Source organism: Botrytis cinerea, chromosome 12, assembly GCF_000143535.2.
Source record: "Botrytis cinerea B05.10 chromosome 12, complete sequence".
Lineage (NCBI taxonomy): Eukaryota > Fungi > Ascomycota > Leotiomycetes > Helotiales > Sclerotiniaceae > Botrytis > Botrytis cinerea.
In genome coordinates this window covers 1,459,477-1,476,059 of record NC_037321.1, presented here as the reverse complement: position 1 = coordinate 1,476,059, position 16,583 = coordinate 1,459,477, and the positions used below count along the sequence as shown (strand labels likewise).

Genomic DNA, 16,583 nt, shown 5'->3' with positions numbered 1-16,583 from the left:
TGTGCAGGTCTCATTCGGCATGCAGTAGACCTGAGAGGTCCACTGTCACATGCCTAATTGAGCCGGTCACGTTTTGTCCCGTAACATATTGTGTTTAATAAGTAAAAATAATAATATAATATAATATTGATATCTTTTAATTTATATATGTATATTCAAATAAGAATAAAGTAATTTTCATTATGAATTCAAATTATAATTTAATAATGAAAGATTGAAAGCTATATAGATCGATTAGATAAGATCGATAAGATAATAGTTAATCACCTAATCGTCATTTCGAAAGAATGAAAGGAAAACTAGATTCTTTATTTAAAGAATCGCCGGATTAGGAAAGGGATTTTGAATAAAGAAAGCTGATTCTAAGCGAATAAGCATAAAAAGAGATCTAATCCCTCAAATTGTAAAATAAGAAAGTTAATCTCATATAATTTTTTAATCAAAATCATATGTTATATTGTTTATATAGTTTTTTAGTTATTTACCCGAGTATGTTTTCATATTATATATATATAATTATATATATATAATATAATTTATCAATATGCGGGTTATATTAGTATATAAATCACTTTCATTTCAATTCATTTTTTTTTCAATATATATTTTTATTAATAATTAATAATGAATTCGAATAATCAAGAAGTTTGTATATTTTTTGTTATCGAAGTTATTCAAAAAAACAAAAAAACAAGTATTCGAAAGGTTGCAAAGATATATAATATCTCGAATATAATATTATAGTGTAGAATTAATAATATTACTTTTCGTTTCGAATATCGATTTAAATCTTATAATCTTTTAGAATTAGAAGAGAATATTATTTTTGAATATATAATCGATATGAATTTGAAAGGTTTTTTATTTAAATTTAAAAATGTAGAAGATATAGTAAATTATATTCTCGAATTGAAAGGTGCAAAATGTATTGGGAAGTTGTAAATATATTGATTTATAAAATATCGAATTAAATTAAAGATATATTTTAATTATATTTATAATTTTCAAAAAACTTTTTATAAGGATTCTAAATTTATTGAAGAGTAGTTTCAATTAGTTGTGAATATATAAACGAAATATAATATTTTGAATAAAGGTTTTTATAATTTCAATAAAATAGATTTTATAATAAGGATTATATATATAATAATAATAGTAATTAATATTAAACGAAATAATAAAAGCAAAATAATATAATTAAATAATCGAAAATGGATTATAACAATAATATATAAAAATAAAGAGAGTGAAACTATTCTTTTATTTTTAATAATTTAAGGATAGATTTATTTTTTCAATTAATATATCAAAATCAATCTTTTTATAAAATGAATTATTAAATTTATATCTAATAAATAAACAAATAATAAAACGAATTTAAAATAATTGAAACATTTCAATAAGTATATTAAGAATCGAAAAAAGAATAAATATTGAATATTAATATTAAATAAATATGAAAGTTATAAATCAATAGCTTTTCAAATATATTATAAAGAGAATAATATTATATATTTATATTTATTATTATATTCAAATTATTTAATTCAATTATTTAATATTGGTTATTTTAATAATCTAAAATATTTATATAGAAATCAAATTAATATCTTTATTAAAATATATATCAAATATATTTTGAAGATTGAATTCTTTATAATTTTTATTGTTTATAATATTGTTTTTTATAAATAAAAATAATAATATAATATAATATTGATATCTTTTAATTTATATATATATATATATTCAAATAAGAATAAAGTAATTTTCATTATAAATTTGAATTATAATTTAATAATAAAAAATTGAAAGATATATAAATCGATTAGATAAGATCAATAAAATAATAATTAATCATCTAATTATTATTTCAATAGAATAAAAGAAAGATTAGATTTTTTATTTAAAAAATAACTAAATTAGGAAAAGGATTTTAAATAAAGAAAACTAATTCTAAGCGAATAAGTATAAAAAAGAATCTAATCCCTCAAATTATAAAATAAGAAAATTAATCTCATATAATTTTTCAATCAAAATCATGTGTTATATTGCTTATACAGTTTATTAATCATTCATTTGAGTATGCTTCTATTTTATATATATAATATATATATATATATAATCACCCTTCATATGCTTTCGATCTACGACAATTTTTAAAACTATATATAAGAAATCAATCATTTTTCAAAATATGAAAATAGAATTTCGAAAAATAAAATTAATTTTATTTAATTTTAAAACTATATTTTCAAAATTAGATATTTATATTTACACACCTACCCTTCCTTTTTTCAATCTAAATTAATAAATCTCTTAAACCCTTTACAATTCAATAAAAGCTTTTTCTTAATCAATATTAATTAAATCTCGAATAATTCATTATCAATTAAACTTTTCTATATTTATATTCGAAATTATATTAATTCTAATTAAAAATATAAAAAGATTAATTTATAAGAATATATTTTTAAATATAAAGAATTGTATATTTCAAATAACAAATAAAATATTAAATAAATATCGATATATAAAAAAAACTCAATTATATTAAAAAGAAATATTCATTAAACAAAAGACTTTTGATATATTATTTCAATAAAAGATTGATATTCAAATTCAATATAACAAATATCAAAAAAAGGGAATTCTAATAAAAAAGTATTTTCTAATTGATATTGTAATAAATATAGAAAAACAAATTATAATATAAAAACTTATCAAAATAATATAATAGATTCTAGATTATTATAATTTTTATAATTTTAATTAATTGATTTAATAATTATTAAATAATATAAATTTAAAAAAGTAAATTGAAATAAAAGTGACCCGCACACTGATATAATCCGCACACTAATAAATTATATTTATCATTTTTCATATGCTTTCGATTTACAATAATTATCAATAAAACACATATTAAAAGAGAAGAGAGTAGATTGAAGTGAAAATAGCTCATATAGTAATATAGCCCGTATACTAATAAATTATATTATACAAACTCTAAATTTCTAAAGATTTAAATTCTTATTATTATTTAATAAATTTTTTTTTCAAGAAAAAAATACTCAGTTATTAAAATAAGATTTTTTTTTTAAAAAAAAAGCCTAATTCTGGTGTATTTTCAAGTGGCCCATATGGTGATAAACCACGTTAATGGAATTGATTATTCGTTTTGAGTACCTAAAACGCGTAGCGTCCTTGGAGTGCCTAAAGGGACCCTCGCATTTACCTTATCATAGTTACATCGACTGTCTTATTTTTTGGGTGTATAGTAGGTAGATACATGAACAATAATAATTGTATACCTGAAACACTAGGTATATTATATGGTTATCAACAAGGTTTATTATTAATGCCGAAGCCAGATGCTTTGACTAGAAAGCCACTGGATAGACCGCAAGACGACCAACATGAGAGGCAACAGTTCCAGTACCAATGTATTTTAGGAGCGGTTAGGTCATCTCCGGACCTCCAAGACTATCTCGAAACAACCGCAGATAAGGAGACGTTAGATAAGGAACCCATAATTCGCCAGTCTCAGTGATCTCGCAAAACGACGAAAATCAGGCCGGCAGAGCTCGAACTATAATTAGCGGATGAAGTAGCCGGTTCGCTGTCTTTGCGAGTGGTGGATATGCAACAGCAAGATGATCAATACAAATGAATCATCAACAACTCAGTGAATGGACATCGGCTCGATGAAAATGTTCAACATGACTTATTATATTGCATCGAGGAGTTTTTGCCTCACATTAAGCGCGTTTAGCTCCCCAAAAATTTCATGCGCAAGTCATCGACGTGACACGCGCAGCCGTACAAGAGGATATTCAGAATCATCACAAATGCCATACTACTTACGGGCGTCATGTTAGTAGTTGAAGAAGGGCATTCGATATATGAGAAAGAATGCAGAAATGATCAACCATTTTAAGATACATGTAATGATGGCCTAATCACATTCCTGATTGCTCACACTCCTGGCTATAAAGAGCATGGAACATATTATCAGGTTTCTAGAATTGAAGGGAAGCTATAACATAATTGCCGTCCAGGGGCCAACGTGCTAGAACAATATCCGTGAGCCTGTCAAAGCTGGGTAGTTGGGGGGCCTCTGACAAGAAAGGACTAATAATTGACAAGACGGCAAACACAATTTACTTTACAGCATCAAGGCTAGGGTTGGGAAGGTATACTATTTGTGTACGATCGTGGCACATTTGGGACAATGAATTGAAGTGTCATCTTTCGCCGGGTACGGGGTGGTTTGACATCTATCAGTCCAAGAATTACACGGTAACCTTGAGTAGTCACTTTGCAAAGGATTCCACAGTACCCAGGTATGAATCTATATCTAAAATCACCAAATGAACGAAAATTGTTCAATTTAGTGATGAATCAAAGATACTCAGTCGAGAACTTACATGCTCTAGTGCTGCTTTCAAATAATGCATTGTCGATTTTTCGCCCGTTTAATAAGAAGGAATGAACATCAATTTTCGGTATGTCACGACTAATAAGCGAAACACGCGGTGTTGAAGATCAACATGACAGGCGCGACCCTGGCAAAGTAGCACACGGCGGCACCTTACATCGTAATAATAGACATCCTTTTCAGATCTCTCTCCAGAAAGACATCCAGCATCTACTTCCCTCTGTCCAACCCGATTATCCGCTGGTAACCCTGCCGCTGGAAGAATACATTCAATTCAGACTTCAGATTTGATCAAAATCAATACATTGATACCATTCCCTCGAACTCCTACTACTTCTGAAGTGAGTATATACCCCAAATCCCGCGGTGCACTTCATCTGTAATGATCAGTATGTTAGCTCTTGTGTTCGAATAGTCTGGCGGACCCTTCTCGCTGCTTGCTTATACGATACTACCATTTGACGGCTCCTATGATTCTGCAGGCTTCGCGTCGTGTTATAGAGTTGGGTTGGCAGACGTATACCTTACAGACTCACAATGTTATGGGTTAGATACCAGGCTTACAGGCCTAAGTATCGTCGTCTGTAGCTCTTTAATACATCTCGATGTGGAATTCCGGGTTAAGCTAATCGCAGGCCTATACCGTGGCAGGAAGGTAAATCGGAGTGCGTGTCACAAGCTAATATAGCAGTCGCGAATCTGGTTAATTGAGATATAGCCTCATCTCATATCATGATGATATGAACACTCGGTCTCGGGAAGATACTCGATATCTAGATTGACGTTTTCCATCGCATCTTTATTGAATCATCGTTTTTAGTTACGAGACGAGGGAACCTCATTGTCTTCTGATACCCCTGTAATCTGCAGACCCATGGCGCGGCTGAGAAGATCTATTCAGCCTTGATTATAATGGGTCCCAAAAAAAGTATATTAGCCGAGCACACTTTTTTTTATTAATATTTCTCTGTTGTTATATTGGTACTCCCATGGCTGACATTCAGTACTTACTGGCGATACTATTTAATATCGGTATACCATGCATATAGTACATGATGCAGTAAGCAGCGTGAGGATCACTTCTCGGTAAACGATTATGGAATTAAAAGGCAACAGCTTTGTCGAGTGTAGTCGTGCCAAGCTGGCACAGTGCCCCCCCCCACCCCCCCCCATAGTTGGGTCATATCAGGGGCAAGATGGATGCGTACCTAGTTACTCATCTGTGGACCATTTAGGGGAACCATTCTCGCGACCGTTAAGGAATTAAGTTCTTTTAGCACGTCCCGATTTCCGGTGAAAGGCGAAGCTGCTTCTGAACACCTGTCAGGGACAAGGAGCTCCAAATTCACATATTTCCCTCTGCTGTGAGGACCTGCTGCTTGAAAAGTTTGGGATGAACGCTCAGGTACAAGTGTCGGAGTTAAATTAGACAGCCGTTCGAGCGGGATCAATTTTCTATGCTGTCAGCCCAACTGTTTATGTTTATATCAGCTCGCATTCATCTTAGTCGAGATTGTTCTGTGAAATGCAGGGAGAGAAAGATCAAGTATCAATTCCCACATACATAGTGACACCAATCCCCATCTGATATCATGGACAAACCTCCTTTGAGAATCCGTTGTGTAGACGGAACATTCATCGGATGTGACCAGCTCCCCTTCAAATCCCACTAAGCTAGCAAGAAATTAATGGGAAGCTAATATATAGCAACCAAAAAGATCAATGACCAGACCAAGTACTGGCAATCAAAATTTTCAACTCTAGAGCCTAATGTCTATGCATTAGGCTAAATCACCACTACCCTGACCCAAAGTGCCAGGTTCATGGATTCTTTTTCCTAGAGCAACGTTGACAAAGTATGGCCTGGAACTTAGCTACAAAGCTAATCCTGGGTACTTCTCCTTTCAATCTCGATATTCCGCACTTGGAACATGTGATCGGCCGGCCTGCCGCATTGTCTGCCGTTATCTGGCGTTTCATGTCAGAGACTTCAGAGGTTCTGGTACTCAAAAACTCTTGGATCTCAGCAGCATTCATCTTACGATTATTCTTATCGATGAAATCATAGCATGCCCGGCAAAATAATTCATTTTGCATGGCAGGATGATGGGCATGTTTCCGATGTGCGGAAGCATATGCCTCACCTTTATTGACACCACTGAGACGTTTACGTGCCTTCGGGAAATTAGATTCCAAACGACCACAACAATCACAAGCAGCATCGGCGCCACCAGCAGCAGCACGAGTCTCATGAAAAGACTTGCGCCGTGCGGTCCATACAGCATCAGGCAATTTACCATTGCGAAATCTGTATCCGCCACACCCATTACAGAGAAAGCCCCCAAGGGGGTCCTCGGAATTGTACGCATATCGCTTCATCTCACCATATCCTCGCGGATATGCTGTGAACCCACAAACTGGGTTGCAACAGGGCGAAGGTTTATTTGTAGATCCTTTTTGGAAGCCTTGATAAAGCACAAATGCTCTATTCAAGCCCTTCCATTGAACAGCTGGCCATCCCGCAGAACTGCGTGATTGAGCAACAAAGTCGTATGACTTTTTGTTGTTCCAATTGTGGTATGAAGTTTTTGGATCTTGATATGTCCCAAGGATAATCATAAAGATACCCTCGAGAAGATGCAAATACCCTTCTGCCACTGCAAAGTCAAATTTTGCCCAAACATGATAGTTTGAGGTTACAGTGTCCTTGCACATATGCAGATAATGAGCACTTCTTTCTCTTTCAGGCAAAGACTTCAAGTCAAACCGTTCAGAGAAACTGCTATGGCGACCAACACGATCGCTTATCCTCTTGCTCGACCCAACGTACTGTTCCAGTTTAGGATCAGTTTGTGCCGAGTCTACTGCAGTACCACCATAGATACCTGGCACAAGGAGATCTCGCCAATCAACGTTCAGGCTCATGAAATCTTCTTCTGACCAGGATATCTTGCCAAGAAAAGACTGATTCTCGAGGCTGATGCAGCCTAGAAACAATCTCATCAAGAAGGAGACGGCAGTGCGAGAAAGCAGCTGAGCAAAATTGAAAGTCATGCTCCTCTGTCTTCGCTCAACATCAAAACCATTCGTAAGAATAGTCTTGCCTTCACTTTGAAGTAGTTCCAAAGTTCTCTCCAGGCGGCTTCGAAAGCGCAGAATGTCATCGTCCTTGCTATCCCCAATATCAGAGACAACATGGTAACGAACTTCTTCAACAGTAGACTCGGCGATTGCTTCGTCATCTGCTGCGCTTTCGCCTTCGTCATTGACATCCCTTTGAGCAATATACTCGTCGGTATCGTCAAATTCGAATTCAGAATCATCACCATCCTCAAGATCTGAGGCGGCATCGTCATCTGTAGTGTCCTGAAGACCTGTCTCAATTGCCATATCAGCAACCTCAGCTGCCATACCAGCAGCTGGAGACTTCTTCTTGGGGACGGGCTTTCCGGGAACATTGGTAGAGGCCTCAGACAAGGCATGCCTCTGAACTTGCTCTTCTCCCATTCGGGATTGAGCACCGGCGGATCTCGAAGGCTGACCCGATCCCGAACTACTGTTCTTAGATCGGCGCTGCTTCTTCTGAGTGGGTTTTATGGACTCGGTATCGCTTAAAGCGTCCTCATCCAACCCCTCTTCCAAATAGACCGCTGGTTTCTTTGGGACCCTTAAGGCACGTTTGTGCTCGTTACGAGATTGCATATTGCTATCAAGACGATGGAATCGTTCAATTATGTGTCAAATATGTTTTAAGCTTACAAAGTTAGCATTTTGAGACAGTTTCAATAACAATTCATACCTGTAAGCTGTATTTGATTATTGTGTTGAACGCTGGAGAAGAAAGAAATTTCTCCGGTCAAAATTTGACACCATTATGTTACGCGCATTGAAATTGGTGATGTCCCCTGATGAGGCAGCAGCACTCATCGTGACTTCCACATCAAGCACACATCAAGCACACATCAAGTACACACCAAGCAAGATGATCGGTAAGTCGGGCATGCATCCCAATTGAGTTAGGAGCAGGTAGGTACTTCATGTGAAATAAAAATTTTGTCATTTCGAAATTTTCTTCTCCAACCATCATTGTAAAAATGGGTACGGATTCTGGAAATTGCAGTATTATGTTGCCAATGCTAACAGATTGAAGCCAAAGAAAAGAAGAAGAACCTTCCGCTCCGCCCTGTAAGTCATTTCCACTGCCCTGAAGTTATGCAAAGGTTAACGATTTATTAAGAAGGGCCAAAATACAAAACCTCCGGCGGCTTCGGCTGCTAAAAATGTTTCTGCTGGTGGCGGAACGATTGTAAGTCATAGCATTTTAACCTTCCTGTACACTTTCAAATATACTCATGTTTTGAGATGAATGAGTCGAATGTTTCTTCTTCTATTTTGTGTTTCATGCCTGGCCAGCGTCACGCATTCACACCATTTGGAGAGTCGCAACGTCCATTAGGCAGAAGTCTCTCCTTAGATGTCACGTGCATAGCTTACGTCACTCATATTTCATACACCATATGCCATAGAATTTAGGGGTACCTGGAGTGTACACCATTCGCGAGCGTGTGGTTTGTGTCGTGGTATATCAAAGTGGAATATGGATCATATAATACTCAATGAATTCTATATTGTTTGTTTATGATCATACATATTATTCTATAATTGCGAACTCTTTTCTAAAGTAGTGATAACATCTTGCACCATCTGATTGACATTGAATGTTTATTCTCGTAACACATTATCTTGCACCACCCAGTCCACATTTGGTACAAATTACTATATTATGACTGGCCCAAGTAACTACATGGAAATTACAACCTGCTAAATGATTTTTGCTATGCTTCTGGTCGTGTTGACATCAATTAACTCTGAGATATATAGTCCAAGGCGGAGAAGAAGAGAAAGAAGAAGGATGCGGAGATGGAGGAGGAGGTTGAGAGGAGGGTGAAGCAGAGGCTGGCCGATGGCAACGTTAGTTCATCATTTTATACTACTTCTACAAAACTAATGTATAAATATAGCAAGAAGCTTCGAATGCTGCTGCGGGGGGTGGGGAAGAGATGCCGGGGGTTGAAAAAACCCTGGTTTCAACCCGGATCTTGACCCCGGGTCAAGCGTTGAGGAAGGGAGAGTGAGTGAGAATGAATAATTTTTTAGTGATATGTGAATGACCATTTTTAGATTGTTGGCAGAATTGGCGCAAGTTAAGGGGGTTCGGGCCCTGTTGCAAGAAGAGAAGAAAGCTCTTAAGAGCAGGCAAGCGGCCCTGGATGCCCAACAAAAAGAGTTGCAGAAGAGGCAGGAGGATAACCAGACCTCCTTTGACCAATGTGTCAAGGAGTTAAAGTCTTTAAGTTAGAAAAAGAGATACTATAAATTGCTAAAATGAATAAATAAACAAATGTTTTTGCTTCATAAAAATAGAAATGATAGATTAAAAGATTTCCGTCTTCACTCAAGGTATTGAAAACCTTATTAAGGAACTAGTGATCTTAATATACAAATTAAAAATATTGTGTTATTATTTGTTGATGGAATATAAATTGTAATATTGTAAGATTGAAAACATGTGACTTCCGGGGTCACATATTACTAGTAGTTATTATTTATAGTTTCTCTTTTGTAAATAAAAACAATTATTGAATTTTCTATTTTCCAAATTGATTTTTGAAGAATTGAATAACTAATTCTTATCGCTTTCCTTACTTCGTTATTGTAATATAATAATTTATTTTATTTTATTATATCTAGCTACATGCTTTATGTTTAATATAACGTAGTTTATCAGTGTGCGGGTTATATCAGTGTGCGGGTTACTTTTATTTCAATTCATTCTTTTCTTTTTCAATATGTGTTTTTATTAATAATCAATAATGAATTCGAATAATCAAAAAGTCTATATACTTTTTGTTATCGAAGTTATTTAAAAAGATAAAAAAACAAATATTCGAAAGGTTGTAAAGATATATAATATTTCGAATATGATATTATAATATAAAATTAATAATATTATTTCCTGTTTCGAATATCAATCTAAATTTTATAATTTTTTAAAATTAAAAGAGAATATCATTTCTGAATATATATTTGATATGGATTTGAAAGGTTTTCTATTTAAATTTAAGAATATAAAAGATATAGTAAATCATATTTTCGAATCGAAAGATGCGAAATGTATTGAGAAGCTTTAAGTATATCGATTTATAAAATATTGAATCGAATTAAAGATATATTTTAATTATATTTATGATTTTCAAAAAGCTTTTTATAAAGATTTTAAACTTATTGAAGAGTAGTTTCAATTAATTGTAAATATATAAACGAAATATAATATTTTGAATAGAGATTTTTATAATTTTAATGAAATAGGTTTTATAATAGGGATTATATATATAGTAATAATAATAATTAATATTGAATGAAATAATAAAAGTAAGATAATATAGTTAAATAATTGAGAATGAGTTATAGTAATAATATATAGAAATGAAAAGGGTAAAATTATTCCTTTATTTTTAATAGTTCAAGAATAGATTTATTTTTTTAATTAGTATATCAAAATTGATCTTTTTATAAAATAGGTTATTAAATTTATATCTAATAAGTAAACAAATAATGAAATAGATTTAGAATAATTGAAATATTTTAATAAGTATATTAAGAATTGAAGAAAGAGTAAATATCGAATATTAATATTAAATAGATATAAAAATTATAAATCAATAGCTTTTCAAATATATTATAAAGAGAATAATATTATATATTTATATTTACTATTATATTCAAATTATTTAATTTAATTATTTAATATTAATTGTTTTAATAATCTGAAATATTTATATAAGAATCAAATTAATATCTTTATCAAAATATATATCAAGTATATTTTAAAAGTTGAATTCTTTATAATTTTTAAAATTATATATAAAAAATCAATTACTTCTCAGAATATAAAAATAGGATTTCGAAAAACAAATTTAATCTCATTTAATTCTAAAACTATATTCTCGAAATTAAATATTCACATTTACATATCTACCCCTTCCTCTTTCAATTTAAATCAATAAATCTCTTAAACTCTTTACAATCCAACAAAAGCTCTTTCTCAATCAATATTAATTAAATCTCAAATAATTCATTATCAATTAAACTCTTTTATATCTATATTCGAAATTATATTAACTTTAATTAAAAATATAAAGAAATTAGTTTATAAAAATACACTTTTAAATACAAAAAATTATATACTTCGAATAGCAAATAAAGTATTAAATAAACATCAATATATAAAAAAAACTCAATTATAATAAGGAGGAGTATTTATTAAACAAAAGATTTTTAATATATTATCTCAACAAAAGATTAATATTCAAATTCAATATAATGAATATCAAAAAAAAGGGAATTCTAATAAAAAAATATTTTCTAATTAATATTGTAGTAAATACAAAAAGATAAATCATAATACAAAAATTTATTAAAATAATATAATAGATCCTAGATTATTATAATTTTTATAATTTTAATTAATTGATTCAATAATTGTTGAATAATATGAATTTGAAAAAGTGAATTGAAATGAAAGTGACTCGCATACTGATATAACCCGCACACTGATAAACTACGTTATACGAAGATTTTCTTATATAACCATTATCATCTTTTACTCTTTTATATTGGTGATCTATATAAAGAAGAAAATGTTGAAAGATTAGATAGCTATATACAAATCTGAATTCTTAAATTATCTTCAGAAAACAAGTAATTATTAAATACAATAACTAAATTGAGATAATAGGATTACTAAAATACTTATAATGTAGTTTAACACCGGGTCGCCAATATCATTGGGTCGCCATTAATTTTTATATACAAAAAACATCTGTGTATAACCATACACTTTCTTTATTCTTGAATATAATTTTATAAAATCTGAAAGTATAAGATTTAATTATATAAATATTATAAAAATCTGATTATTTATTGAAAGTTTGAATTGATATAAAAGTTATTATTAAAACAATTTTTTTGTAACAAAAATCATAACAATTTTAGCTTTTTTCGAAATATAATAGAAATATTAATATAAAAACTAGATTTTTCAATAAGTGATTTCTTATTATTATTTAATATTCTTTTTTTTAAAAAATATAATAATTAATTATTAAAATATGAATATTAAAAAAGACTTAGTTTTGATATATTTTTGAAATAGTAACCCAATGATATTGGCAACCCGGTATTAAACCACGTTAATATAGTTTAACACCGAGTGGGCCATATCACCGAGTGGGCCACTTCAAAATACACCAAAATCAGCCTTTTACAAATATTTATATTTTAATAATTAATCAATATTTTTTAGAAAAGAAAAGAGATTTATTAATAAGAAAAGATTTCTTATACAAATATTTAACTTTTATATGAAAATTTGTATTATATTCTATAAAAATCAGAAATTGTCACGATTTTCGTTACAAAAATATCATTTTAATAATAACTCCTATATTAATTAGAATTTTGAAAGATAAATTAGATTTTTACAATATTTATATAATTAAATTTCACTATTTCAAATTTTATAAAATTATATTATTAAATGAAGAAAGTGCACGGCTATGTATAGACGAATTTTGTATGTATTTTGAAGTGGCTCACTCGGTGATATGGCCTACTCGGTGTTAAACTACGTTAGATGATATGGTATTGTAATTTATAATTGTTATAATAAGGAAGATATTATTTTCTTAAAAATTCAAAACCAATATATAACTTTTTAATATAAAAATAAGAGGAATAAAAAAACTTTATTATTATATTTATATTTATTACAATACTAAAAGAATATATTATAATTGTTTCGAATGAAATAGCTTTTTATAAAATTATTGATATTATTTGAAAATTAAATAAAAATCTTTGCTTTTTCAATCTATAAATTATATAAATGGAGGGATATTAAAATAAATGAAGCAAAAATTCAAAAGTCTATAGGATTAAAAAACCTTTATAGAATTCTAATTATATATAATTAGAATAGAAATGGATTAGTTATTATCTGAAAGATATTTATTAATAATATAAAAATGAATTCTCTCTTATTTAATAATAAAAGGGAGATAAAAAATAGAGATATTTTTTTAATTAAAAATCATTTCGAAAATTCAAGAAATAAAAGGTTATAAGTTAAAAAAGCTTAATAATAATATATTAAAAAATAATAAAAATATTGGTTAATATAGATATAATAGATTTCTTTATAATTTTGCAAACTTTTCATAAAATTATAAAAAAGAATAAAAGATTTCAAAATTATATAAAAACAATAATATAAAGTCTTACTATTTTTTCAAAATTATAATCTGTAATAATTAATTCAAAAATAATAATATTAGAAAAAAGAAGGAAAAGAAAGTATTTCAAATAAAAATAAAGCTTATCAAATTTAAAGAAAAAGCTAATTATATATAAAAAAGAAACTTGATCTTTAATTCAATTTTTAATACATTAAACTCAATCATTACATCCAACTTTCAAAAATAGAAAGATACCCTCAAAACTCCAAAAAAAAAAGAATTATTCCTTCAACAAATAAAAAAATAATGAAAAATCGAATCTACTAAATAAAAACAAAGTGCTAATATATTCCCACAAAAAGAATATATTAATACTATACAACTTACTACTATTTTGAAATAACTAAATAAAATAAATACTTTATCATTACCTTTCCCCAAACAAAAAGAAATATTATAATTCTAAGATTTCAATATTATAAAATAATACAAAAATATAAAACAATTTTAATACAATTATAAAATAAATAAAAAAGATTTTCATTTTCAAATTCCATTACAAATAAAAAGGACTCTTCAAAAGAATATTAAGGCTATAAAAAAGTAATAATAAAAAGATTGAGATTAGGAATGCAAATTCAAACCTATATTTTTCAAAAAACACTTAACAAATAATATTCATTAGAAAATGTATTCGAAAGATTATATTCATTACTTTACTAAGAAATATAAATAGGAAGGGGAAGACAATGCTGATGCACTTGCACGCTTTATGTGTTAGTATAATCAAGTTGCCCAACGCTTGATTAGAGACAAAGCTTCAACCAAGAACGAGGAAGTGATCGCAAACCTGGAGAGATGGTCAAGATTGGGAGTCACAGTGGCTGAAGAAGACAAAGAGCCGCGACAAAATTGCTTGATGGATAAATGGATTGTGAGACAAGCTGCACCATTGGATAATGAGGAGAAGGCAGAAAATGTGGAATAGTCCGAATTGTGTAAATGCCTATCGGAGGCTTTAGTATCAAAGGACTGATACCTAGCCTTAAAAGAAAAATTTGTGGCCAGATAAATCGGATGGATGACCATAGCCGAATTAATTCCCCACAGATCTAAAAGACTTTGCAACTTCCACCTCCACTACCTAGCGAATGTATTAGATCTCAAAACTACTTATATAAAAAATGAGTATCTTATTAATCGTTTTAAAACTATGTATAAGTGTAGAGATTGCATCAATAGTATGCGGATACATGACAAGTACTTTGCCTAGTTCAAGCCCAACGAAGGCGCGAGCAAGGAGAGGAAGAAGAGGATCCTTGGAGTTTTGAAGTTTCGACCCTTAAAATCCTTACAAAAATTCATGATGTAAAAAGACGAAAAGCATTGGCTACTAATCCAACTCTCACTATACTGATGAACCAATTTTCAGATTCGGTATCTGTATTGATAAAGATATACTATCACCACAACCAATACGAAAAGCTAAAACTTGATTTCACTCATCACTACTACTACACCTTTTGATAATAAGGTTATAAACAAAATCTAATACTTTGAAAAGAAATAATTAAATAATATATAGATTAGAAATACTATTTAATAACAATACCTTTCCCCACACTTATTATTTAAACGAAGGAAGAATACAATCGCATCTTTATATAACGTAGTTTAATACCGAGTAGGCTATATTATCGAGTGGGCTACTTTCACTTCAATTTACATCTTCAAATATAGATTATTCAACAACTATTGAATCAATTGATTTAAATTATTAAGAATCTAATAATCTAGGATCTATTATATTGTTTTAATAGGTTTTTATATTATAATTTATCTTTCCATATTTACTATAATATCAATTAAAAGATACTTCCCTATTAGAATTTCCCCTTTTTTGATATTCATTATATTAAATCTAAATATCAACCTCTTGTTGAAATAATATATCAAAAGCCTCTTATTCAATAAGCATTTCTCCTTAATATAATTGAGTTTTTTTTATATATTAATATTTACTTAATATTTCATTTACTATTCAAAATATACAATTCTCTATATTTAAAAGTGTATTTTCATAAGCTAATCTCTTTATACCTTTAATTAAAGCTAATACAATCTCGAATATAGATATAAGAAAGCTTATTTGATAATAAGTTATTCGAGATTTAATTAATATTGATTAAGAAAAAGCTTTTATTGAATTGTAAAGAGTTTGAAAGATTTATTGATTTAGATTAAAAGAAAAAGAAATAAATATACAAATTCAAATATCTAATTTCGAAAATACAATTTTAAAATTAAATAGAATTAAACCTATTCCTCAGAATCCTAATTTCATATTCTAAAAGATAATTGATTCCTTATATATAATTTTAAAAACTATAAAGAATTCAACCTTTAAAATATAATTGATATATACCTTAATAAATCCATCAATTTAATCACCATATAAACATTTTAGATTATTAAAACAATCAATATCAAATAATTAAATTAAACAATTTGAATACAATAATAAATATAAATATATAATATTATTCTTTTTACAATATATTTAAAAAGCTATTAATTCATAACTTTCATACTTATTCAATACCAACATTTGATATTTACCCTTTCTTCAATTTTTAATATACTTATCAAAATATTTCAATTATTCTAAACCTATCTCATTATTTATTCATTCATTAGATATAGATTTAATAGCTCATTCTATAAAAAGATTTTTTTAAATATACCAATTAAAAAAATGAACTTATCCTTAAACTATTAAAAATAAAGAAATAGTTTTACCCTTTTTATTTGTCAAGGCACGAGTAAAGACGTATATTATACCATAA

At 29.2% G+C, this 16,583-nt stretch overlaps 2 protein-coding genes across 2 annotated transcripts; one reads left to right on the top strand and one right to left on the bottom strand.

Annotated features, from left to right (window-relative positions):
• Positions 1–6,212: 6,212 nt before the first annotated feature.
• On the bottom strand, positions 6,213–8,200 carry BCIN_12g04350 (hypothetical protein). Its single transcript, XM_024696440.1, has one exon. It carries the CDS (start codon positions 8,141–8,143, stop codon positions 6,263–6,265), a length of 1,881 nt encoding a protein of 626 aa, XP_024552250.1. The 5' UTR covers positions 8,144–8,200; the 3' UTR covers positions 6,213–6,262.
• Positions 8,201–8,262: 62 nt separating this feature from the next.
• BCIN_12g04340 (hypothetical protein) lies at positions 8,263–9,841 on the top strand. Its single transcript, XM_024696439.1, has 6 exons — positions 8,263–8,430; positions 8,592–8,626; positions 8,679–8,747; positions 9,323–9,412; positions 9,463–9,572; positions 9,623–9,841. Exons 1-6 carry the CDS (start codon positions 8,316–8,318, stop codon positions 9,798–9,800), a joined length of 597 nt encoding a protein of 198 aa, XP_024552249.1. The 5' UTR covers positions 8,263–8,315; the 3' UTR covers positions 9,801–9,841.
• Positions 9,842–16,583: the final 6,742 nt, after the last annotated feature.